Below are 25,357 nucleotides of genomic sequence, written 5' to 3'. Positions count from 1 at the left end.
ACAGGGAATCCTGAGGAAACACACACACTCTTAGATTAATAAGCAAGTTCAGCAAGATGCGTGATGTAACATCAATGCACAAATATCATTTGTGTTTCTATACAGTAACAATCTAGAAAATGAAACTAAGCAAACAATTTCATTTACAATGGTATCAATAGGAATAAATTACTTAAAAATAAACTTAACACAAGAAGTGCAAGGCATAACAGAAAGCCACAAAATAGCATTGAGGGAAATTAAAGTATACTGAAGTAAATGGAAAGACATCCTTTGTTCATGGGTTGGAAGACTTACTATTGTTAAGACAGCAATATTTTCCAAATTGGTGTACAGGTTCAATGCAACCCCTGTCAAACTCCCAGCAGGACCATTTTATAGAAATTGGCAAGCTACTATCCTAAAATTTATATTTTATGATGCAAATGCCAGGGATGCAGAAGAATCCAAACAACCTTTTAAAAGGGGAACAATGTTGGAGGACCCTCACTTCACAGTTTCAAAACTTACTACAGTAATAAAGACAGTGTAATACTGGCAAAAGGATAGACATATAGATCAATGGAATAATTGAAAGACTAGAAATAAACCTTTAAACTTATGATCAATTGATTTTTGAGAAGGATGCCAAGACACTTCAGTGGGGAAAGAATAGACTTTTAACAAATGGTGCTGGGACAGTTGGATAGCCCCAGGAGTATGAATCTGGACTCCTTCCTCAGGCCATATATGAAAATTAACTAAAAATGGAACATAGATCCACATATAAGAGCTAAAACCATAAAATTCTTAGCTCAAATATAGGAGTAAATCTTTATGACCCTAAGTCAGGCAATGGTTTCGTAGATATGATACTTAAAGCGCAAGCAACAACAGAAAACAAATATAAGTTGGACTTCATCAAAATTTTTTTTAAAATTGTGCTTTAACAGGCATCATCAAGAAAGTGAAAACCTACATAATGAGGAAAAATTTTTGCAAATCATTTACTATCTGATAAAAAGACTTTTATCCAGAAAATATGTATATAAAATGTTTACAATTTAATAAAAGACAAATAATTTAAAAATGGACTAAGGGTTTGAATAGACATTTTTTCAAAGAAGAGATATAATAAGCACAGAAAAAGATGCTCAACATAAGTAGCTATTAAAAAAGGGCACATCTAAAGCACAGTAAGATACCACTTCAAACCCACTAGGACAGCAATAATCAAAAAGAAAGAATAACAAGTATAGGGGGGAAGCAGAGAAAATGAAACGCTCATTCATTGATGGTAGGAATATAAAATGGTGCATATATTTTTTGAAAAAAAGTTTAACAGTTCCTCAAATTGTTAAGCTTAAAGTTACCATATGACCCAGCAATTCTACTCCTGGGTATCTACCCAAGAGAATAGAAAACATATGTACACACACACACACACACACACAAAATTGTGTCCATAGATATTCAGAACAGCATTAATTCACAAAGGTCAAAAAGTGGAAACAATCCCAATGCCCACCAGCTGATAAATGGGTAAACAAAATATACAGTGGAATATTTCAATAAAACGGCAAGGAAGGATTGACACATGCTACAACATAGATGACTCTTCAAAACATCATGTTATATTAAAGAAGCCAGTTTCAAAAATCTTCATATTGTATGATTCCATTTATGTGAAATTTCCAGAATAGGCAAAACCATAGAAACAGAAAATAGGTTAGTGGTTGTCAGGACCTGGGGGAACAGAATGTGCAAAGTGACCGCTAAGTGCACAGGGTTTCTTTGGGGGTGATGAAGATGTTCTAAAATTAGACAGTAGTGACAGTTTCACAACTCTGTGAACATACTAAAAGCCGAATAACAAGTCAACGTTTCTCTCTCCTTTCTCTCCCCCTCTTCCTCTCTCTAAAATAAAGTAAAATAAATTAATCAAATAAAAGTTCCCATTTCTCTGCAGCAAGAAGTTAATTGGTGATATTTAATCCTATGAATAAAGCAAGAAAAGGTATCTTACTTGCTCTTCAACATATTTCTTACCATAAAGTAACCCTGAAAAAAAAAAAAAAAAGTAACTGAAATCCCCAAATTAGTAGAAGTGTCTGGGATCAAAGCCACTTTAAAATGGTGAGTTTTGTGGCATATGAATTATATCTTAACAAAGCTGTTATCAAAAAATTCAGGCACCAAATAAATAAATAAAAATCAGGCACATGTGGGGTTAGGATGATGGACTCTTTGTTGCCTTTATAAGGTGCTACTGGAACTATTCATAAAGATAAGAGTATACATATAACAGCTTCTTTTCATTAAAATTTTCTCCTTCACTGTTTTCTTCTGTTTTATTGATGGATGCTAGACATGCTTTTGTGTTGTTGAGTGAACCTTTTGATTGCTTCATCATTTGTGTAGCCAGGGAGAATGGAAAGATGTAACCTTAAAGAGGAATGCTCAATTTGGAGAAGAGATTTTGATCATTGGCTGCTGCCTTTTGAAAGAATTCGCATGCATGATTCCTTTGTATATTATAAAAACAATCAATTTAGGGAAGATTTGGGTTTCTAATTAAAATTTCAAACCTACAGGGATCTTTAGTGGAAAGGAAAATGCCTTTCTCGTAAAATCGTAGGCCCAGATTTGTTTAATGGGGAAAATATTTTTCTCAAAGAAAATCTCACCTGCAGTTCTTTTTAAAACCACGTTCATTTTCCAAGGTCTAAGAACCTTTTATAAAAATGGTATGTTGTCCGCATTTGTTAAGTCTACTGGTAATATTTCTGGTCAGCATATGTATTATGTCTATTTAATTACTGTTACAGTCAAGGAAATTGTGGTCATGATCTTTCTCCAGGGTTATACCTGCTAAAATAAAAAACATTTTGACATTCCTCTTGGGGAACTGAATTAGAAGGAAAGGTTGGGGTCCATGTTTAAACATCCTTAGCATGCTTACGTGGGGGTCTCTGACCTTCCACTGTGTCTGCACATGCGCGCTGCGTGCTGTCTACAGAGTCAGGCGTGCTGTGCTCTGCTCCCTTAGATGCTTTTGCCAAAGAGCAGTTGCCAAGGAATGTGTTTATATAATTTGGGATCCAAGGGCTGGGGACTGGCAGGCCAATGGAAAAAAATGGGGGTTTTGGCCTTCCCCTCACCTCCCGCCTTTGCTGCTTGCAGGAAGATCTGCCTGCACTGCAAGTGCCCTCAGGAGGAGCACATGGTGACGGTGATGCCCCTGGAGATGGAGAAGACCGTCAGCAAACTCATGTTTGACTTCCAGAGGAACTCGACCTCGGACGATGACTCGGGCTGCGCCTTGGAGGAGTACGCCTGGGTCCCGCCTGGGCTGAAGCCTGAGCAGGTACCGCTCGGAGGAGGGAAAGGGTGGTTTGCCTTTTGCCTTTATCTTGCCCATCATGCTTCATTCCAGTTCAGAAGGAAGCATTGGCTTGGTTGATTCAGGGAAGTGGTTGGGGCTCCATGGGCTGAGATGGCTGAGGCCGCAGTGGGAAATGAAACTGACCCTCATGTGGGCTGTCACTTTCATTCATTCCGTATTGCCATTCACTGTTAACAGAAAATGGTCCAAAACTTCTCAGAAATGTTGGCTTTGGAACATTAGATAGCGAATCTTTAATTTCGGAGAGGGAAGGGAGTTCTACCTTGACCATGAATCTTGAGGTTAAGATCCGTTGTAAAGCAGAGTGAGGAAATGTGGATTCATTCGCCTGTTCCCCCCGGTGATTTATTTGTTCTGTGTTTAAATATTACTCTTGGCCTTGCTTTACAAAGAAAGGCATTGGCATTTCCTGAAATATTTTGGCACTGCCCACAGGCTGTAAATATTATTGGCTCGATGAGATGAACTTGGTTTTTTCTGTTCCCTGCATTTTTCCCAGTGATGTACAGCCTCTGCTTTGCATTTCTCGGTCCTTGGAATTTTCTCTTCCACCAGCCCCAATGTTGGCTGAGAAGCCCCTGCTTTCAGCTAGATGTTTCCATGTTCTTCTCTCTGCATCTGTTATCAGTGAGGTGCTGCCCGTGTCCCCACCTGTTGTCAGTGGAAGTGGGCTTCTTGGGGTGCCGCTGAATAACAGTTTCCTGAAGCCCCCACGGGAGGATGAGGTATCTATGGAAAGCTTTATTTCTGTGGAATTAAGCCCCTGAGTTTCCAACGTCCCAACTCCCGCTGTCCCACCATGGGAAAGTCCCATTTCGTCTTCAGCCGGGCAAGGATCAAAGCCAGTGCCCAGAGTTTCTGCTGCCCTTTGCAACGTCCAGTCCAGCATCTGGTCAGGTTAGCCTGTGTTCCCAGCTGCAGTCCATTGTGTGTGGGGTCCAGATGGCCACGGGCCGGGTAGCTTCTAGGGCCACCTGGCTGTGGAGGGAGCACCAGCGAGTGTAAGGAAACAGGAGCAAAGCGAAAGGAACAAGAGAGCAAGAACGCCTTTGCCTGGGGGATTTGACCTTCCAAGATAGCGCACGCTTGCAGTGGCTCCACCCCCTAGGCAATTATCTTTATTCCCAGGTCAGACTGACAGGCAGGCATCCTTCGTATGTGACCCAGACTTCACTGCACATGCGCCTATCCCCACTTTGTTGGACCCCTCCCCGCAGTGATCTGCAGGGCATGGACCTGTGGTCCCTGGGGAGTGTAAAGTTGCAGCTTCCTGGTGAAGCTGCCCAGATGGCCATGCTTATAATGTCAGGCCTCCCCTTTGCTCCTTAACTATTATTAATATTAGCTAGCTGGTTACGACAGTAACACATCTTTAAGAGGCAGGTTTACCAGAATCTTAAGTGTTTGACCACTGTTCCCTTCCTCTGACACAGAAAGCTTCTTGCTCTGCAGTTCTTTATGTCTGACAGAATGTTTTGAAACTTAAAAAGCCCTGAAATTTCAAGTTAGGAACTTTAGATGTGGTCATGCTTTTAGAAAAAGTTCTTTTCTTTTTTTAATAACTCTTTATTGTTGAAAGTATTACATATGTAGAAAAAGTTCTTTATGATTAAGAAAGACCCAAGAACCCGGCCAGTGTAGTTCAGTGGTTGAGTGTCCATGTAGGAACCAAAAGGTCACTGGTTTGATTCCCAATCAGGGCACATAACCAGGTTGCAGACTAGATCCCCAGTGGGAGGCGTACAGGAGGTACCCAATTAATGATGTTTCTCTTTCATTGAAGTTTCTATCTATCCCTTTCCCATCCTCTCTCTAAAAATAAATAAAAACATATTTTCTTTTAAAAAAAGAAAGACCCAAGAATTCACCAACAACTTAAGGGTGGGACCCTGATGACATCCTTTGATTGGCCATTTCTTACTTTTTTCTTCCAATACTGAGGTTGCAAATTGGCTGATGAAATCAACCACACAGGGCAAGATTTCTTTAGCCAGCAAAGTACTGTTTAAACTTCTGACTTAGTAGATAGATGGGGGGAGGTAGACGAGGGCATGGGGGGATAAATGGTGATGGGAGGAGACTTGACTTGGAGGTGGTGAACACACAATACAATATACAGATGATTTGTTATAGAACTGTACATCTAAAATCTGTATAATTTCATTAACCAATGTCACCCCAAAAAATCCAATAAAAAAATAAAAATCTAGAGCCATGAGAAAAAAAACTTTAAATTAATTACTAATGCTTAATAATTAGGAATTTTTAGTTAAGAGTTTATGCTTATGGCCCTGGCCGGTGTGGCTCAGTTGGTTGGGCGCCATCCTGTGCATTAAAGGTTTGTCGGTTGGATGTCCAGATCGTGTGCTCAAATCCCCAGTGTTGTGTGTGTGTGGGCGGGGCAGGGGGGGGCGGGGCGGAGGGAGGGGGTAGAGGGGAAGGTGTAGGAAGCAGCTGACTGATGTTGGGCTCTCACATCAATGTTTCTCTAAAAATCAATAAAATATTCTTTAAAAAACAACTCATGAAAATTTGAGGATCTGAAATCTCATTTCTGCCAGGAACAGTGTTTTGGCCATTGAGTTGAGAGCTGGCATTCTTTCTAGACAGAGTTTGATCTCTACAAGTCACCCTAGTCTCCTCTAAGCCCACTTTACCCCTTTGCGTTACCTTCCTAAACCCTACAGGTACTTCAGTTTTTGTGATCTCTATTCTGATTGCTACCATGGAGAAAATATCTCAGAATAGAAACATTCACAGGAAATAATGAGAATCACAGGGAACTCTGTGTTGGATATTAACAGCAAGAAATGAGTGTTTTCTCTCTGTTAGTAGGTTGAAGTTATATATTTTCCTCTGTTTCGGTAAGGATTGTATTATTAAAGTGTAAGTTTAAGAAGAATGAGAGGATTTGAGTTTGTCTGTAAAACTCAGATGAGGTGGTGGGTGACTGAGGATCTTTGTTTGACATCACCATTCTGCCCCTGGTACTTGAGCAATGAGTTTTCACACCTCAATACATCTGTGAGCTTGTTTCATTTCTGTGCTAACCTCATTTCCAGCAGCTTCTAAGAGACCCATCTTTCTTTTGTTCACTTTACTTCCTGTTAAATTGGGCCCTGAAATTTCAAAGTTAAACTGTTTTCAGTTCCCTGCTTACGTAGATTCTTCTATAAGATGGCTAAACATCAGTCTATGATGTTCAGATTCAGACAAAATTTTCTATTGAGCCAAAAGAATAGACAATTACAAAAGCTAGTTCTTGGTTAAATTCGAGAATTCGAAAAGTGAGCGATTATGGTATTTTGGAGGCCACTTTGACTCATCCAAAACGAATGTCTTTGGGAAGTATAAAGCAACGTTCTTTGATTTGTTTTGAAAGAAGATGATTAATGCTATTAAACAAGTGGTTTGAATTATGTCAGATGAAAGGATATTCCTCTCTCTTATAATTTTGTTGCTCTTTTCACAGTTTTCTCTATTCTCTACACTTACTCAGACCTCCATGACACAGATGCTTAGAAAGGGAAATTGTCTTCAGAGAGAGACTGTCTCTTCAAGCTGTTTGAAGGGCTCTGTATTTGCCTAATAAAATATAAGTCTATATTAAAGATATTTGTTGCATGAAGGAAATGCACTTTGAATTTAAAATTATGAGATACCTCGAATTGTATAGGTTTAAAGATTTTTAAAACCTTATCCAGTATGTTCTAAGATTAGAAAAGTTTGACTCCTAAATGCCTCTCACTAATAAAAATTCTGATGTTTAGTATCATATTAGTTGTCTCTGGTTTGAGAAAAACCATTTTTCTACCAAGTCAAACTGTTTTCAGTTCCCTGCTTATGTAGAAATTATAATGAACTGTAAAATGCTTTGTGCTGGAGGCAAAATACTAAAGACTAGTCAGGGTTGAGAGCAATGTGCTTCCTTTCCTTTTCATTGGAAACCTTTCATTTTAGCCCCTGGCTGTGGGGTTGGTTAGTAGAACTTCAGGTGATACTCTTTATTACTCCATTTCTTCTGAGAAATGCCTTCAATTAAATATAACGCAACTGAAAGTCACCTCCCACTTGGGGAGGTGTTCTTGAATGTGAGCACTTAATTTTAGAAAAATCTACTAGCTGTAAAACCCAATTTTCTTAACACAGTCTGAAACCTAATCAGCATCACAGAGGATGCCAGCAAGGACAGGTGTTGATCCTGTGATGTGTGATGACTGGCCTGGACAGTAACCAGGAGATTGCTCAGGTCCTCGCCTTTGCTTCCTCCAAATATGTCTGATGCCACCCAGAGAGCCTTGCAGTCTCGAACAGAGAGCTGGAGTTCGCCCTGATTGACCATCGAAGTCTGCTAGACGGTGCCAGTTTCTCTTCAAACCCAAACACTTAATGATGTGCTCTGTCTCCCAGAGATGCCATGGTGATCAACTGACAGTACATAATACGCCAGGAAGGATTTGAGGGTGTTCAACAAGCTTATGAAAAGGGCCAATGGTGAGCAGGGTTTCTCAATCTCAGCACTATTGGCAGCTCTAACCGCCAATAGTAAGTCTTTGCTCTTGGGGCTTCCTGCCGCTTTGCAAGATGATTGGCAGCATCCCTGGCCTCTGCCCACTAGAAGCCAGTAACACACGCCGCCCTTCCCCCATTGCTGGGATAACTAATCATGTCTCCAGACATTGCCCAATGTCCTGGGGAGGAGGGGGAGGAGTGTGGATTGAGTATCCCTGGCTGAAAGTGATGTTAAAACCTGGAATATCTGGCAGTAAAATTCTGTTCTAATCAAGACCAAAAAAGGATGCCTCAATTCAACAAGCATTTACCGAACACCTGCCATGTTCTCACTGCAGCACAATGGCTGCTGCCCTGTGAGGGGGTCAGGTGTTTGGCAGAGAGAAGTGTGTTCCAACCTTTTTGCGTGGGTATATAACAAGTGTCTATGGGTATAGGAGTCCATTTCTGGGTTTGTTTGTTTGTTGTGTGTTTTTGTTTGTTTGTTTTTTGACAAAAATGTGATGATGCTACCCACTTACTGTGATTTTTTTTCCCCACTTCATGTATTGTGAGGATTTTTCTCTATCCGTGTATTTAGATCCAGATTCTCCTTTGGAATGGGTGTGCAGTTCTCTGTCGGTGGTTTCTAACCTGGAGCGGTACCAGCACCACTAGGGGGCATTTGGATATGGGTGTTTGGAAGGAGGTAGTTATGGTCGAAATGACTGGAGGACTCCACTACTGTTTCAATGGGTAGGAGCCTGGGATGCTAAATGTGATGAAAAGTAGCAGATGATCCTGCACCAAGGAGAACTGACCCCTTCCGGACACCAGAGTACCCAACCCTGAGCAACTCTGAGCCAAAGTTTATTTTTGAAATGTGCGTCTCGGGCTGCTTTCCTTGCTATGAAATAAGGTGACAGCAGCCAACCTTCCTGTACGCTCGCCGGTTCCTCCCGGGAAGAGCAGTTGCTGTAGGTGGAGGGTCACATGTAAAGCTCCGTAAGGCTTTGACCCTGCCCTCCAGAAGGGTCTCCGCCGGGTGGGCTGGTGGCGGCCTTCACGGGTGCATGTGCTGGTGGTTTTCCTATCAGTTCTTCTCCTCGCTGCGCCATGGTCTGAAGAGGCCATCGGAGTGTTTCTCCTGATGAAAGTCCTTCTCATCCCTGTTACCCAAATGTCTGCGGGGGGTTCTCAAATACAGATGTCCCCAAATTCTTGGTCTCCACACATTGGTAATTTGACCTTCACCTTAACTGAGTTTTTGCACAGGAAGAGTGGTGGTTAGGTTATTTGTCCAGAACTCAAACCATCCCAGGACGGATGAAGAGCAGACCCCAGGAGTAATTGTCCAGTGTTTGGCTTTCAGAGTGTCCGCTGGAAGTGGTAAAATGAGCCGTCCAAGACTGCCTAAGAGATGGGTGCATTCGTTGGTTTTGAGCCCCGTGAAAGTCTCCAATATCTTTGTTGGGGTGCATAGCCTTCGTTATTTATAGCGCATCCATCGTGCGTCAGGTAAATATTTCCTCAGGGGCTTCTCTGACTGCCCTGACTCCCAGTACATGCTCACCGCAATCCCTGGAACTCCTCTATTAGCCTTCATCAAACTGGTCATTAGATGCTCGTTGGTGTGATTATTTGTTCAATATTTGGCTCCCCCACTGTAGTTTATGATCCAGGAAGCCCCAGCGCCTGGCACAGCGCCTGACCCATGGCGGCCACCCCGGGACATTAGTGAAGAGCAGGCAGGAGACCGCGTCCTCTGAAGGACCGGAGACGTTCAGGGTTGCATCACACGGAAAAGATACAAGACTTTTAACTGGTTTTCTACATAGAGAGTTGCTCCGTATCCGTGATTCCTGCCTCTCTGCATTTCTTAAAAGTCGTGTTCTAGGCGATGCCCTGTGCAGCCAGCCGGCTGCTTCAGTGTCTCAGCTGTAAAGGGCAGAAGCCAGGTGGCATCTGGCAAAGGCACGGTGCCCTCAGCTCCAGGATCGGGTGTGGAGCAGGGTGGGGAAGCTGGGTCTGGCAGACCCCCTTCTGTCTCCACACCAGGAGAGCCTTTATGTCACCATCCCCATCTGGGGAGCTGCGGGAGTCGCTGGGTGAGGAGGAAGCAGCAGAGCCCAGTGGGAAGGGCTTGGCTTGGAGTCAGCAAATCTGGCTGCTGCTCCAGCCCTCTCAGACCTCGGGAAAGTTGCTCAACTTCCAGGAGCCTCGGTCGCCTCTTGGTCCTGATGATGACCATGGAGAAAGTGACTGCTTTTCTTCACACTCGTTTCTGCCACCAGCATTTTAGCTGCGTGCATTACTTGATTCTCCTTTAACAACTGAATTTGGTCATCGCTGTTGCAGCCTCTGTTTCAGAGGTGAGTAAAGTGAAGCTCAGAGAACTTAAACACTTGCCCAAGACCACACAGCTAGTGAGCAGCGGCGATGGGTTCAGTCTCAGACACCCCAGGAGCTCGCACTCTGAGACTGTGGACCTCAGGGCTGGGCTGGCCGGAATGGGGGCGTGTGCCTGTGTGAAGATCCTGGCGTGGGGTCTCACATAGAGCTGCTCCATAGGACGGTGGTTTCCTGACCGCCCTTCCAGAAGCCGTAGTAAGTGACTGTGATCACTGTCGCCCTGGTGGCAGGAAGGGGGAGAAGGAACTTGGGGCTATCCAACACAGCAGAAGGTTAGGTAGGGATGGAGGAGAAGGAATAAGCATAGATTTAACAGGATCCTGGATTCCTTCTCAGCCTTCTCAAGAGCTTTTAATAAAGTAATTTGGGATTCCACCTGCACGGAGCCTTCCTGCCCCCCAGGGACTTGGTTGTAGGGTTGCTGTAAATGGGCAACTTCGTTCAGATGATGTGCTGGCTCTGTGGAGCCGGAGCAGCTCGGACTTCTTTGTTAGCCAAGTCGGCTTCGGGCTCTGCCACCCACCTTGCTGGGTGCCTGGATGCTGCAGAGTCACCATCCCCAGGCCTGGGTCCCAGGGTTGTGTTCCAGGTCATTCTCTGCAGGCCCTCAGAATGCAGAGACGGCCTCCCATGAAGAAGAAGGTGCTGTACCCCTCCCCTTGGGGATGAAGAGCAGGAGGGGTGGCCCTGTCCCGGGCTCCGACTTTGCCGCTCAGGCCTCTTCAGCGGGTCTCTGATGTGGGCTGATGGCCTCCTGGCAGCCTTCCAGGGATCTTATTCCCCCAATGAGGATGTAAGGAGAGAATCAGACTATACTGGGAAAGTCCTTGAAAAAGGAAGAGCGATTAGGCTTTTTTAAATTATGCATTCGCTTATTCAACTGGTAGCTAATGTGTACCTACTATGTGTCAGGCACTTTCTAGGCCAGGGGTGCAAACTTTTTGACTCGAGGGCCACAATGGGTTCTTAAACTGGACCGGAGGGCCGGAACAAAAGCATGGATGGAGTGTTTGTGTGAACTAATATAAATTCAAAGTAAACATCATTACATAAAAGGGTACGGTCTCTTTTTTTTTTTAGTTTTATTCATTTAGTTTGCCCACGGCTGTTCTAGGCACTGGTGGTAAAACAATTAACAAGATAATTGAGATTTCTGCTACATTGCGGTTGTAGGCAGGGTTTTGGAGACATGTAAATTAGGAAACAAATGACCGAGATAAGGCGAGGTGGTGATTTTAAAAAGAACAGTGATGTTCATGGTAGTGGTGGAAACTTTAGTGACCTCTTACCTGTGCCAGGTGTTGTCCTCGGTGCTTTACAAGTCGTGTCCCACCCAATGTAGTCTGTGAAGAAAATACAGCAGCTGCTGTGATAGCGCACGTGGGCCGGGTGCTGGCGGGATTTCTCATTTACACGGATTGGTCAGGGGCGGCTTCTCTGGGGAGGTGGGTTTGACCTGCTCCTGAATGGCATGAAGCCTGCCTGTGGAGGCCTGGCTTGTTACAGGAGTTACTCACCTGCGTGCAGGTCAAAGCTAAATGAAACCAACACCAACTTTGTATCTATGCCAAGAATTTGGGGAGTGTTGTTGGCCGGTTTGAGGAGAAGTGAATGGAGCCCATGCAGTGCCCAGTCCTGGCCGAGGCATCATGGACCGAGGGCTGGCACGTCCCCCAGCCATGCTCACCCCCGCGGAATCCGCAGAGCCCATCGCCCACCACCTTCATGTTTGTGCCCACAGGCAGGAGTAAGGCAGCAGAATCCCCCTTTAGATGCTGAAAAGGTAACAAGGAATCATATGCCCAGTGCCTGGCAGATAGTCCGTGCACATAGGATCATATGCCCGTGCCTCGCAGATAGTCCATGCACATAGGATCATATGCCCGTGCCTCGCAGATAGTCCATGCTCATAGGATCATATGCCCGTGCCTCGCAGATAGTCCGTGCTCATAGGATCATATGCCCGTGCCTCGCAGATAGTCCATGTTCATAGGATCATATGCCCGTGCCTGGCAGATAGTCCATGCTCATAGGATCATATGCCCGTGCCTGGCAGATAGTCCGTGCACATAGGATCATATGCCCATGCCTAGCGGACAGTCCTTGTGCGGGTGTCTGCCCCTTTGTCACGTGCCCTGCCTTCTAAGATGCAAGCCTGTTGGAGCGAGACGCACACTGTCTTTTTCACCCCTATTGCTCGGTGCCTAAAACGTCTGGTACATGTTACTCATTCAGTAAATGTTACACAACTACACAGCCACATTTCATCCTTGCACAAAACCCCCACATTTCCAGTGAATGCCTTGCAGCTCAGGGAGGATCGGGAACTAGACTGGATGCCACCGCTGGTAAGAAAGGGGCAGAGCCAGGACTCACGCCAGCCGTCTGTCCCACCCGCCGCCCACTCAGGCTCTTCCTCCTCCACCCGCCTCTTCCTGGAGACCCACCCAGGACATCAGATCTGAGGAAGCCGGCTTGGCATGTGTCAGCAGAGGGAGCGGGCGTCACACAGGCTCTTTCATTCTTGGGGAAGGAAGTTTCTCCTAATCTCAGGTTGGCCCCGGTGACTAAGGCTGGCCTCTCCCCACCTCCAGCAGTTTCCCCATCGCTGCAGGAGGCAGCACGGCCCTGCCTCCCGAGGCTGCTCCTGCCATCAGCAACCTCTGTCTGTCCTGGCTCTTCTCACTCCCTCATCCTGGCTCGGGGCCCACCTGGCGTCAACTGCATTTCCTCTGCTGGCTCCGTGGCCTTCAAGTTCCTGGTCCAGCGTCACGGACCTGGGCTCTCAGCAGTGGCGTTTATTCCTTCAGCAAACCCCTGTGGAGTGGCGGCTAGAAGCCAGGCCCTGGGGGACACTGGGACCCAACAAGGAAGTAGCCCTGCCCTGTGAAGCTGACCGTCTCGTGGGGCAGTCAGATTAGCGATTGATGAACAGACCCTCAGAGAGGAGTGTGCTGGGAGCGCAGTGAACACGGGTGGTGGTATAGAGCCAGGCGTGGCAAACGTTTCTGTAAAGAGCCAGGCAATAAATATTTTAGACTTGGTAGGACATACAGACTCTTGTTGCAAATACCCAGCTGTGATGTGGTCGTATGAAAGCACAGACAGTACGTAAATGAATGAGCATGGCCATGTGACAATAAAACTTTATTTACAAAAACAGGCAGTGAGCCTGATTTGATCCCGAGGCTGAAGTTTGCTGGACTCTGATTTAGAGAATCTACTTGAAAAGGAAAGAGCCTCTTTGGAGAGGTGATGCATGGAGTGATGGTTAAGTTCGGCCCTCAGCCCACTCAGGGTTTCGGAGTGCATGAGCACCAGCAGCTCTGGTATCACGTGGGAACTCGTTTAGAATAAAGGTTCTCGGGTCCCGGCCCGACCTCCTGAACCTGAGCTCTGAGGTGGGCCAGCGTCTGTCTGAGCAGGGCCTTCGGGTGATTCGGCGGCATGCCCAAGTCCAGAACTGCTGTCGGGCACTGGAAAACCACAGCGCTGGACGCAGATGGGGCCAAATCTTGGCTCTTCCCCTTGCTAGCTCTGTAACCTTGGCTACGGTGTAAAATGAGCTGTAACTGTAAAGGAGCTGTGAGAAGAGATGAATGACTCTGCAAAGAGCCTAGGAGATGCTGACACATAATAGGTCCTATCGAATGGTAGCCACTGTCATCACCACCGGCATCGTTTGGGTCTTCCAGACACTGAAGCAGGTTTGCCCTGGGAAGTAACATGAAGCAACTTTCATTCCCAGCATCTTGCTCCTGACTGGCTTCCCTGAATGTGGCCTGAATACAAGGCTGTTTGTTAAAAGAGAATTTAAATCCTTTCACTGGTCCTGCTTCCTTGGCTTTCTCTTTGGCCTGTTAACCCAAAAGATGCTCCCAGACCATAAATTCTACAGCTGTGACTCACCACGGGGCTGGGGCCATCGTACCAGGCACCCGGCTTTACCATTCACTTTCCGGCAGTTGACAGTTTGCGCTTTTATGTGAGAAGCTATTTATACCAAGAAAGACAGAAGCTGGCAGATGTGGGGGGAAGGAGTGAATGACAAAGTAGTTCATCTCTCTAGGCCTGCTGGGTGGTCTGCTTCATATGGAGGGAATGCATAATCGAATAGCCCCTCTAAAAACTGCACAGAAACCATTATTACACTCACCAGCCATTTGCAGTGTCGTCTTCATTTGATTACTCCATCAGCTCGTGCTGAGCTCCAAATGGAATTTCACGGCTGCATGAGATGCATGCTTCTCCACCTGCAGTGGATTACATTTCTTCTGAGGTGCTTCTCCTGCGTTAGCTGTCGCTGTCACTCAACACAGGGTTTTCAGGGCTGTGTCAGAGTTGTGTGGGGAAGGGAGGTAAGGAGATAGGAGACCCCCAAACGTCTCCTGAACAGATCTCGGGAAAGATCCTGTGTTTATCTTGGCTCCAGATATGCACTGAGTCATTGCATGGCAATGGGAAACATGCCTGTGTGCACAGCATTCAGTAAACCCCCTGTTAATGAACTTGTTTTCAACGGAGCCGTCAGAGATGGGACAAGAACCTGGGTTCAGGCCTGAGGGCCTCTGCCAGATTCCACCAGCAGGGTCTTGTCAAGGCTCGCGTGCAGAGTGTGAGGCCCAGAGAAGCCAAGGATCATTTGCAAATGCAGGAAAGGGAGTCCTGCCATTGGAGTTTCCAGCTTTCAAGACAGATGGCCTCAACCCTTACAGTAAATGCCTTCTGGGATCCTTGAGATGGGGAGTGGGCCTCTGGGCTGGACTTCCTGCCTGAGCTCACAGCCGCACACCCTTTCTGCTGACTGAGCAGCCTACTCTGTGGGCTAGTGTGAGAGTTGATTTACTATCAAGAGGATCTCCTCTGCCTTATGACTCATGAGATGTTTTGAGAAGTTTCATGAGATGGTTGGATGAATCTACCACCAAGTCAATTAATAACTACCTTCTTTCGTCTAGCCATGTATCTGTCCATCAGTTTATTCATTCACTTGTGTATTCAGCCATTTGTCCGTCCCACCATTGTTTATTGAGTGCCCTTATTCCATTGTGATTTTGGTGTGGCTGTGGTCCAGGTTTGGTATAAAACCGGAGCTTCCCAACCCCTGTGTTACATTGTGCTTTGTGTGACAGGGAGTAGCTCATAGCAAACGCAGAACGTCTCTCTTTGTGGAAGACCCACACAAACTCCAGGCTTGCTACTAGCCTCCCGGAGCTTCTCAGTACCTGTCCTCTGAGCTCATAGTGTTCAGGAGTGTGAGCTTTGGCACTAAGTAGCTCAGTGTTCAGATTGGACAAGTTAATCCACTTCCATGAGCTTTCATTTCATCATTTGAAAAATAAGAATGTTATTACCTAATTACAGTGTGTTTGTGAGGATTAAATAAAATAATACCTTAGCGTGGGACTTTAAAAATGGCAGATTCAGCTTTTCTTTAAATAGCCAGAAACAGCCCAAATGTCCATCAACAGCTGAATGGATAAACAAATTGTATTTTATCCATAGAGTAGAATACTACTCTGTAATAAAAAGGAGAGAACTCTTGCTATTTCCAGCAACATGAATTTATCTTAAAATCATTATTCTGAACAAAAGAAGCCAGACCCAAATAAATGATCTACTGTAGGATTCTATTTATATGAAACTTCAGAACATTTAAACCAGCGGTTCTCAACCTGTGGGTCATCAACCTGGGGGTCGAACGACCCTTTCACAGGGGTCGCCTAAGACCATCGGAAAACACATATATAATTACATATTGTTTTTGTGATTAATCCCTATGCTTTAATTATGTTCAATTTGTAACAATGAAAATACATCCTGCATATCAGATATTTACGTTACGATTCATAACAGTAGCAAAATTACAGTTATGAAGTAGCAACGAAAATAATTTTATGGTTGAGGGTCACCACAACATGAGGAATTGTATTAAAGGGTCGCGGCATTAGGAAGGTTGAGAACCACTGATTTAAACTAATCTGTAGAACTGAAAGCAAATCAGTGGTGACTAGGGGGTAGAGGAGGTAGGGAAGAGTGGGAGGGAGGAGTTTCAGAACGGCAGAGGGAACCTTTGAGGGCAATAGGTGTTTTCACTATCTTGATGATGTAGATGGTTTTGTGAGTACTGTATATGTATATGTCAAAACTTATCAGATTGTATACTTTGAACATGGGGTTTATCTTTAACTACCTCAATAAAATGATTAATTGATTGATTGAATGAATGAATGAATGAATGAAATGCTCTTTAGCAAACAGGAAGGCAGGCATCCTCTCTCATGTCCGTGATGGAGTCTTCCTAAGGTTCCATGGTTGCCTCGGTATGGAACTGAGCCTTTGGCCAAGAAGCACTGTTAGAAAGAATTGCTCAGTACTAATTATGCATAATAAAAAGGAGATCTGGGACAGGAACTCATCAACATCCAGATGGATGGCACTAAAAAGCCATTTCCACAGGCTGGCTTCTTTCATCATCTCTTTTAATTCCCTAGGATGTGCCTAACATGTAGTTGGCACTCGATAAATAGTGGTGGCAGTTGCTACTGCTATAGCAATTAGAAAGATTGATTAAAACTCAATGATCAGATCTTGCAAAGGGAAGCTAATTATCCGAACAATTTCCGAACCTGCATTTTCTGAACCAATAAGAGAAATCCGTAAGCTCTCAGTTTGGGAGGGACCAGGCCTGCCACATATAGTTGTAAGGTTTTTCATTACACAAAGGTGCCTGGCCAAGGGGGTGATTGGAGGCTGATATTCACCTGGGCTCCGATGCCTCCCAAAGGAGGGGAACGTTTGGTTCACCTGAAGGCACTTTAGAGCTTACCTGACTGGGATGCAGGACTCTTCCCAGATGGGGGCTTGCTTTTTCTAACTTGTAGTTGGGGGGGGGGGGGGGGTCTTTTTCTCATTTCCACAATAGTAATAAAATGTCTAGCAGCTACCAAGAAGCAACTGTAAACATTAGTCCAGCTCAATGGCTTTTCACTTCTTACTTCTTAATCCTAGGGTTCTGGGAGACCTGTTTTCTGACTCTTGAGCAAGGGTGTTGGGAGAAGGGTGGGTCCCCGTCCTCACTGGCGTTGAGGGGTTGGTGTGAGGAGGAGGACAGGGTATGCTTTCCCTGGTTTCGATGGCCCGGATTCTGAACAGTGGGTCCTTTTTTGTTCTCTTCTTCCTCCTCCATCGTTGAGCAAATCATTGCAAGTATCATAACCTGTGATAGAGAGGCAGGCAGGGAAAGGGGCAGAAATGCGAACCAATTAATTTTGCCAACCGCTGGGCAACAATGTTCATGTTGTTTGAGGGAGAGGATCAAGTCAAGCTCTGTGGGTAAACGTGAGGTTGTGTTGTGCATGTCTTTTTTTGTTGTTGTTAATCCTCACCCATTGATATTTTTTCCATTGATTTTTTAGAGAAAGCGAAAGGGAGGAGTTGGGGGAAATGATAGGAGAGACAGACAGACAGAGAAACATTGATGTGAGAGAGACACAATGGTTGGTTGTGTCCCGTAAGCACCCCATTTGGAACTGGGGATCAAATCTGCAATTGAGGTACATGCCCTTGACTGGGAATTGAACCCAAGACCCTTTGGTGGACTGGCCAACGCTCTTACCACTGAGAAACACTGGCAGGGTGTGCATGGTTTTGAAGCACCCGTCCTCTCCTGGACCCATTCCAATCTGGATAAGCAAGAATTCATCTGGGAGGTGAGTAGGATGTGAGAAACAGCTCTGCTCAAATGCGGCCCATGGTGGTCTTTCCGAAGCAGAGTGATTAAAAGCCTTGCTGTGTTATCGGGCCACTGGAGACCGGACGCAGGTCTGCCACACCCTGGCCATGGGTGTGACTGGAGCAAGTTATTTTACCTGGTGAAGTCATTCTTTCTCTTCCATAGCACAAAGATAGTAATGCAAAGGTTCCCCTTACAGGGCAACTAATACAGAACCTGGCATGTTAAAAGCATCCTATATAATAAAAGCCTAATATGCTAAGTGTCCAGTCGGCCTTTCAACCAATCAAAGTATAATATGCTAATGATATGCTAAGGCCACTCAACCTCTCACTATGATGTGCACTGACCACCAGAGGGCAGGCGCTCTGACCAGTAGGTTAGCTTGCTGCTGGGGTCTGGCTGATCAGGACTGAGCAACACAGGCCAGGCATGCCCTGGAGCCCTCCCGGTTCCTCCCCTGCTGGCCAACCTCCCACGTCCCTCCCCAGCCCCGATTGTGCACCGGTGGGGTCCCTCAGCCTGTCCTGTACCCTCTCGAAATCCAGGACCCCTCGGGGGATGTCAGAGAGCTGGTTTTGGCCTGATCCTGCAGGCCAGGCCGAGGCACCCCACTGGTGCATGAATTCATGCACCAGGCCTCTAGTTAGATATAATTACCGATTGGACAGCCAATTGGTGTAAAAACACTTTTCTTAGAAAGGCCCATCTGGGAAAACAAAACTGAGATCTAAGCCTGAAGCTCTTGTTCAGAGATTAGGAGGGAGGAACTATAGAAATAAGACTGTAGGAATTATTGAACCTAAACCTTGTATTTGATATTTAAGAAAACAATCTCAGAAAAGGTATATGACTAGAACATTGTCACATAGAGCCAGAATTTAGGAAACAGAGTTAATTTGCTTCACTGTTATTCCCCTTAGACCAATGGTCGGCAAACTCATTAGTCAACAGAGCCAAATATCAACAGTACTTCTTCAAATAGACTCGCCCAGGCCAAAAACCAACTTCTTCACATGGGCCACAAAGTTTCAATCGCACTGTACATGCGCCCGCATGTGGTATTTTGTGGAAGAGCCACACTCAAGGGGCCAAAAAGCCGCATGTGGCTCGTGAGCCACAGTTTGCCGACCATGGCCTTAGACCATCCGAGGCAAATACTCAAGGACGGGGTCTGGAGAATCACAGAAAAGGGGGCTTCCAAGTCCAGAAAGAGCCATGAGTCAGAAAGCTCCTTTAGACAGCTCTGTATCTGAGCGGCCTTGACCAAGTTTCTTGGTGCCTTCTAGCTCTGTTCCCTGTTTGGAAAATAAGGATGTGAAATTTTTTCTTCCCAGTATAGAGTAGAATAAACACAGTAATGTTCCCAAATTGTTAGGGAAAAGGTGATAGAGTTCATGAACAATAATTGCTATTCATAGACTCTAGAGCAGTGGTTTTCAACCTTTTCTTGGCCATGCCCTACCTAAGCATTTCTAAAATCCTGATGCCCCCCCTGTGACATACAATTCTTATTACTCAAAAAGCAAACTCCTATACACGTAGAGGAAGCCTAAAAGGCCATTAACTTGCTCTAAACAAGCTTCCAAAGAACATGGCATCTATGAAAGAGAAAACTAAAAGAACAGTTGAAGTACTGAGGAAGAAATCACTAAGAAATTGTTAAATAAAAAAAATATGGAGTGATATGAAAAAATAGCAAAGTTTCAAAACATAGAGAACTGAAATGTATAAATATGTCACAATATATATTTATATACTGTATATGAGGCCCCTAGAACCATAAGAAATGCAAAAAATTCACTGTTGTTAACTCATTCTCGAATTGCCCCCTTAAAAATCAAAGTGCTTCCCTGTGGGGCATGTGCCCCACGTTGGGAACCACTGCTCTAGAGCCTTCAAAATTTTTGTCCTTTTGATCTTTCAATACCTGAGACACATCTTAACATCTCTGATTGTTTATAGATTCGTTTCTCCTTCTGTTTCTGCCTTATATATTTTTGAGGCTTTATTTATGGATGTCTTTAAGTGTGTGATTACAATATATTTTTAGAGTTTTCCTTTCATTTTTGCAACATCCCTTCTTATGGGTTTTGGTTTTTGTGGTGGTTTTTTTTGTTTTTGTTTTTTTACATTTACCTTAACATGAAAATCTTTTTTATGGTTCTTAAAAAGTTTCTGAACAGCTGTATTCATAACATTTCCCAGGAATATAAGTAGTGAACTGGCGGCTATTACGAAGTAATGAACAAGTTGTATCACTGGTAATTTTTGAAATGACCAAGGATCTATTAACCAATTATAGCTTCCCTTTTTATCTCTCCTAATTGTATTTCCTTAAATTCTGGTTTGTACAATATTAACAGTGCACACTAGCTTTCCCTTGGTGAGTAGCTGCAAGATACGCTTTTCTACTGCTTCATTTCAACCTTTTCTTGTAGATTTACTTTAAGTAAGCAGCATATAATGGATATTGTTTTCCTTTTTAATCCAAGGTGATCATCTATCTTTTAATTGATGAGTAGATGCATTTACTTTTATTATAATAACTTCAATGATTATTACTACCACTTTTTTTCTGGTTTTATTGTTTGCCATCTTTTCTCCTCTGCTTTTTTCTATTTTCTTGACTGATATTTTTTAGTGACGTTTTCCGAGTTTCCTTCATTTTCCTTTACTTGTTGGAAAGCTCTAGAACACGTTTCTATTCTTATAGTGGGTGACCCCCAGTTTCTAGTATCCAGCCACACTGACCCCTGCCCCTCTTCAAATACCCCAGGCCCCCTCCAGCCTCAGGGCCCCCACACTGCTGGGCCTAATCCTTCCTTCCCACTTCATTCATTTTTTACAAACTTCCAGTTATTTGCTGTTCCTGTCTTCTTCTAAGTATGACAGGGACCTGATGTGATGTACCATTTCTTAGATTTTAGTGCCAATTCTTAGATTGCTTACAAAAGATTTTCTCTCCCATCCTCAGTAGCCTGCAGCTCAGTCTAATTCTGAGCTATGTTACCTGACTTTGAATTCAGATTTGCTCTGGCGTAAGTAAAATGTAATTTTGGATAGTTTCTCTTTAAAGCAAAATCATATCAATAGTAACAATTTTAGGGTAATTTCATGTCTTTGTATCCTTCACTTAACATAGATAAGAAATTATTCTGAAACATCCCATTTTTATATCTATTTCCTAAAAATGTACATGTAAATTAAAACTCCCCCCCCCCCCCATGGCTATGCCTTCAATGATGTGTTTAATCGTCACATTAAAAAAGAATTCATATACAATGCAAAAACAAAACAACCCTACAACACATACTCTAACAAAGTATGTATGGTCAGAGATTCCATAAGATGTTTAAAGATGCATTTTATTTTCTTCTATTTTCAATATCTAAAATGTGCTTGTGAGGCCATTAGTTAATAGGCATACACTTAAAACAAACCATTTTATTGTATTGAATAGTAATTCCTTTAATTAAGTACAAATCTCTTGCATATTTCCAAAAGAGGTTTAGAGGCGCTTTTGGTGGAGTAACTAAAACAAGGGTAAGGACTGCTGAGGGCAGCGAAGGGAAAGGAGCCCATCCCCACAGAGGCCAGACTGACGGCGCTGCTGAGCTGGGCAGGGTCTCTGGCTGAGCACGTGATGGTATCTGCTGCATGTGGGATGCGACCCATAGCACGTGGGTAAGCATTGTTTTAAACCAGACGTCAGAAATGCCAGTGCTGCACAGGGCCTGCCCAGACCTGCTATTTGGTCTGAGCCCAGCTGATATTGAGTTCTCTTCTCTGCCAATTACTCACTAATACATTTGGTCACGTCTCAGGCCACTTCCAAAGCAGTCAGATGACTCTGTCACAGGCTAGGAAGAGGTGCTACATAATGGGAATTGTATGATCTGTAAAATGTTGCGTTCAGGCCCGAGGCTGAACATGCAGGAGCAATAACTTGCCCGTTGTCAGGGGCGATTTATCGCGCAGGTCTTCTCCGTGGAAACACGGCCAAGGCTGAGTTCCCAGGTCCTCTCGTTTGCTCCGGCTCCCTGCATTCCCTAATTGTCTCAGGAAAGCTGCTTATAAAAGGACTCGAATGTAAGTGTACGTATATTGTCTGACTCATTTTTCTCCCGCTGATCTTCACCATAGTTTCAGACAAGTGTTACCGCAGGAGAACATTTGGTCCCAACATGTAATGAAAATCACTCTCAGCTAGTCACATTCACGGAGACAGAAAGAGAACAGGGGAGAGAGGATGGGGAGTTAGTGCTCAGGGGCTATAGAGTTTTACTTTGGGAAGATGAAGGTGTTCTAGAGGTGGATGGTGGTGATGGTCACCCAACAATGTACTTAGTACCATTTAAAAATAAAGTGGTAAACTTTATTTACGCTTATGTGTATTTTACCACAAAATAAAGAAATACCCGAAATAGAATAAAATAAAGTAATAAGATTGAAAAATGTAGTCTCAGGGATTAAAGCAGTCACTTCAAGAACCACATGGCCTTTCTTAGGCGTGAACCTGAGCACATTCACTTCTCTTGCATGGACCTCTGAGAAAGGGAAGTTGTCCACGTGCGCCAGCTCGCATGGCCCTTGCTACATAACATATGCACAGAACATTCAAAGCGCACAGGCTTCCATATAAGGCGGGCGATTTCCACCTTCTTTGGAATTGCAACTAGTCCATGTGTCTTTCATGATTAATAGCCACTCTAGCCTGTTTATTATTCAAGGCTTTAACGGGAATCACAAGCTTGAAGAATAAACTGTGGCTGCATTGGCCATTGATTCATGGAATGCTCAGGGCAGAGGTAATCCTGTGACTGGTTTATGGAGATGGTGCTGTGAAGCGGGAAAGAGCATGAGCTTTGAGATCAGACCTAAACTTAAGTCCTGGCCCAGCCTCTTTCTCCCCAGCAGGGCAAATACACGTAACCTAGTCAGTCCTCATTTTTCAAGTACCCTAGTATCAGCACATTCACCTACCTGTCAAAATTTGTTTGTAACCCCCAAAATCAGTATTCACAGCACTTTCAAATACATTCCCAGGTATGTATGGGGAGGGGGGATTTTGAACGGCCCCATGTGCATGTTGCCAGCTGAGGGGAGCGAGGCGATGTTCTACTTTTGTCCCATCTCTCGTACAATCAGCAAGTGTGCTTTTGTCACCTATGTAGTACCATGTTTTTTGCATTTGTGCTTTTTTGGGGGGGTGGACTTTTTAAAATGGTCCCCAAACTTAGTGCTGAAGTGCTGTCTTGTATCCCTAAGGCAAGAAGCCTGTGAGATGCCTTATGGAGAAAATACAGGAGTTAGTCTTCGGTCAGCATGAGTTGTAGCGCTGTTGACTGTGAATTCAATGTTAACGAATCAACAATATAAAGCAGGGTGTTCTTAAATAGAAACCCACATCAAACAGGGACATGGACTCATCCATGGACAAAAATGTTGTGAGCAGAGGCTGGTGGGAACCCCTTCCCATATGTCCTTTAGGTCAGTGGCTCAGTAGTCACTAATTCAGTGTTCACCATGACTTTGCAGAACATATCTACCCTGAATGACAAGAACCAGCTGTACTTCCCTTTACAAAAGGTAACCTCTTGCTCACATATCACTTCATTCTTTCCCTGCTGTGGTGAGAAGTAGGGCTGTTCACAAATGATTGGCTCCCTCTTCTTCCAGGCACAGGGGGCAGGTGGGAGATTGGACATTCTCACCCCCAGGCATATTAGACATGGCCATGTGACTTGCTTTAACCAATGAAATGTACTCAGAAGTCACATGCATCACATTGAGATAAAAGTGTTTCTTTGCTAGTGTTCTGCTCCAGCCTTACTTTTCTCTGCTGATATGGGAACGGCATTGTAGAGTTTCCATCACCTGACTCTCTGCCTACCCTTATCAGAGATATAGTGTGAGTGAGAAATAAAATTGTGGTGTAGATAAGGGTTTAATATACAGAATATATAAAGAGCTGATACAACTCAACAACAGAATAAAAGCCAACACAATTTTTAAATGGGCAAAGGACTTGAATAAACATTTCTCCAAAGAGTATATGCAAATGGCCAATGACTACACGAAAAGTTGCTCAACATCACTAGTCATTAGGGAAATACAGATCAAAACCACAATGAGATACCACTTCACGCCTACTAGGATGGTTATAATTTTTTTATGGAAAATAACAAGTATTGGCAAGGATGTGAAGACATTGGACCCCTCACACATGTACATTGTTGATGGAAATGTAAAGCACTGTTGCCACTGTGGGAAACAGTGTGGCTTGCTCCTCAAAAGGTAAATACAGAATTACCTTATAACCCAGCAATTCTGCTCCTATGTATACACTGAAAAGAACTGGAAGCAAAGATTCAAACAGATACCTGTACACCAGTATTCACTGAAGCATTACAATAGTAAAGGTGAAAGCAGCCCAAGTGTCCACAAGCAGATGTATGGATAAGCAAAGTGTGGTCTATGCATGCAATGGAACATTATTCAGCCTTAAATGGAATGAAATACTGACAGATGCGGCGGAATGAGCCTTGAAAACATTATGCTAAATGAAATAAGCTGACAACAAAGGAAAAACTTGTATGATTCCACTTAGATGAAATACCTTGACTAAGTTAATTCATAGGGACAGGAAGTAGATCAGAGATTCCCAGGGGCTGGGAGGAGGAGAAATGAGGAATTGCTGCTTAATAGAGAGTTTCTGTTTGGGGTGATGGAAAAGGTTGGAAATAGAGAGTGGTGATGGTTGCACAACATTGTGAATGTAATTAATGCCACTCAGTTGCACACTTTGAAATGATTAACATGGCAAATCTTAAATATGTTTTACCACAATAAGAAAAATTATTATTTTTTAATTAAAAAACAACTGTAGCCCTGCCGGTGTGGCTCAGTGGTAGAGTGTCGACCTATGTATGAACCAGCAGGTCAGATTTTATTCCAGTCAGGGCACCTGCCTAGGTTGCAGGCTGATCCCCAGTAGGAAGCGGGCAGGAGGCAGCCATCAATGATTCTCTCTCATCATTGATGTTTCTATCTCCTTTCTTCCTTTCTGAAATCAATAAAAACATACATTTTTTAAAAACTATCCTACCTTTAAAAAAACAAACTGTCGTGCAAAGCTGGTAGCATTTTGGCAGTGTTTGTTTCTGTGGCACCCTACCGAAACCTTCCTTCCTATCTGTTTCTCTGGAATCGCACAATATAGGACATTCAGAGCTTTATGGCCATATCTAACACTGAGCCTGCGGACCAAGGTATTCCCTGATCTTTTGGCTTCTCAGAACAGGAAGACTAAATTCTTGCAATTGTATCCT

General features: G+C 44.1%; 1 protein-coding gene across 3 annotated transcripts in view; it reads left to right on the top strand.

Moving 5' to 3' along the window:
• The window catches only part of PRICKLE2 (prickle planar cell polarity protein 2), a 319,261-nt gene that overhangs the window by 224,063 nt on the left and 69,841 nt on the right, over positions 1 to 25,357 (top strand). For all 3 annotated transcript variants that reach the window (XM_070390927.1, XM_070390930.1, XM_070390928.1), the window contains one exon: positions 3,163 to 3,346. In XM_070390927.1, the coding sequence (XP_070247028.1) occupies positions 3,163 to 3,346 (184 nt within the window). The remainder of the gene's footprint in view (positions 1 to 3,162; positions 3,347 to 25,357) is intronic.

The sequence above is a fragment of the Myotis yumanensis genome, unplaced genomic scaffold (genome assembly GCF_028538775.1).
Source record: "Myotis yumanensis isolate MYYU_CA2020_CCGP unplaced genomic scaffold, mMyoYum1.0.hap1 SCAF_14, whole genome shotgun sequence".
In the NCBI taxonomy this organism is placed as follows: Eukaryota; Metazoa; Chordata; class Mammalia; order Chiroptera; family Vespertilionidae; genus Myotis; species Myotis yumanensis.
The sequence above is the reverse complement of the archived record's forward strand: the minus strand, read 5'-3'. Positions and strand labels throughout refer to the sequence as shown.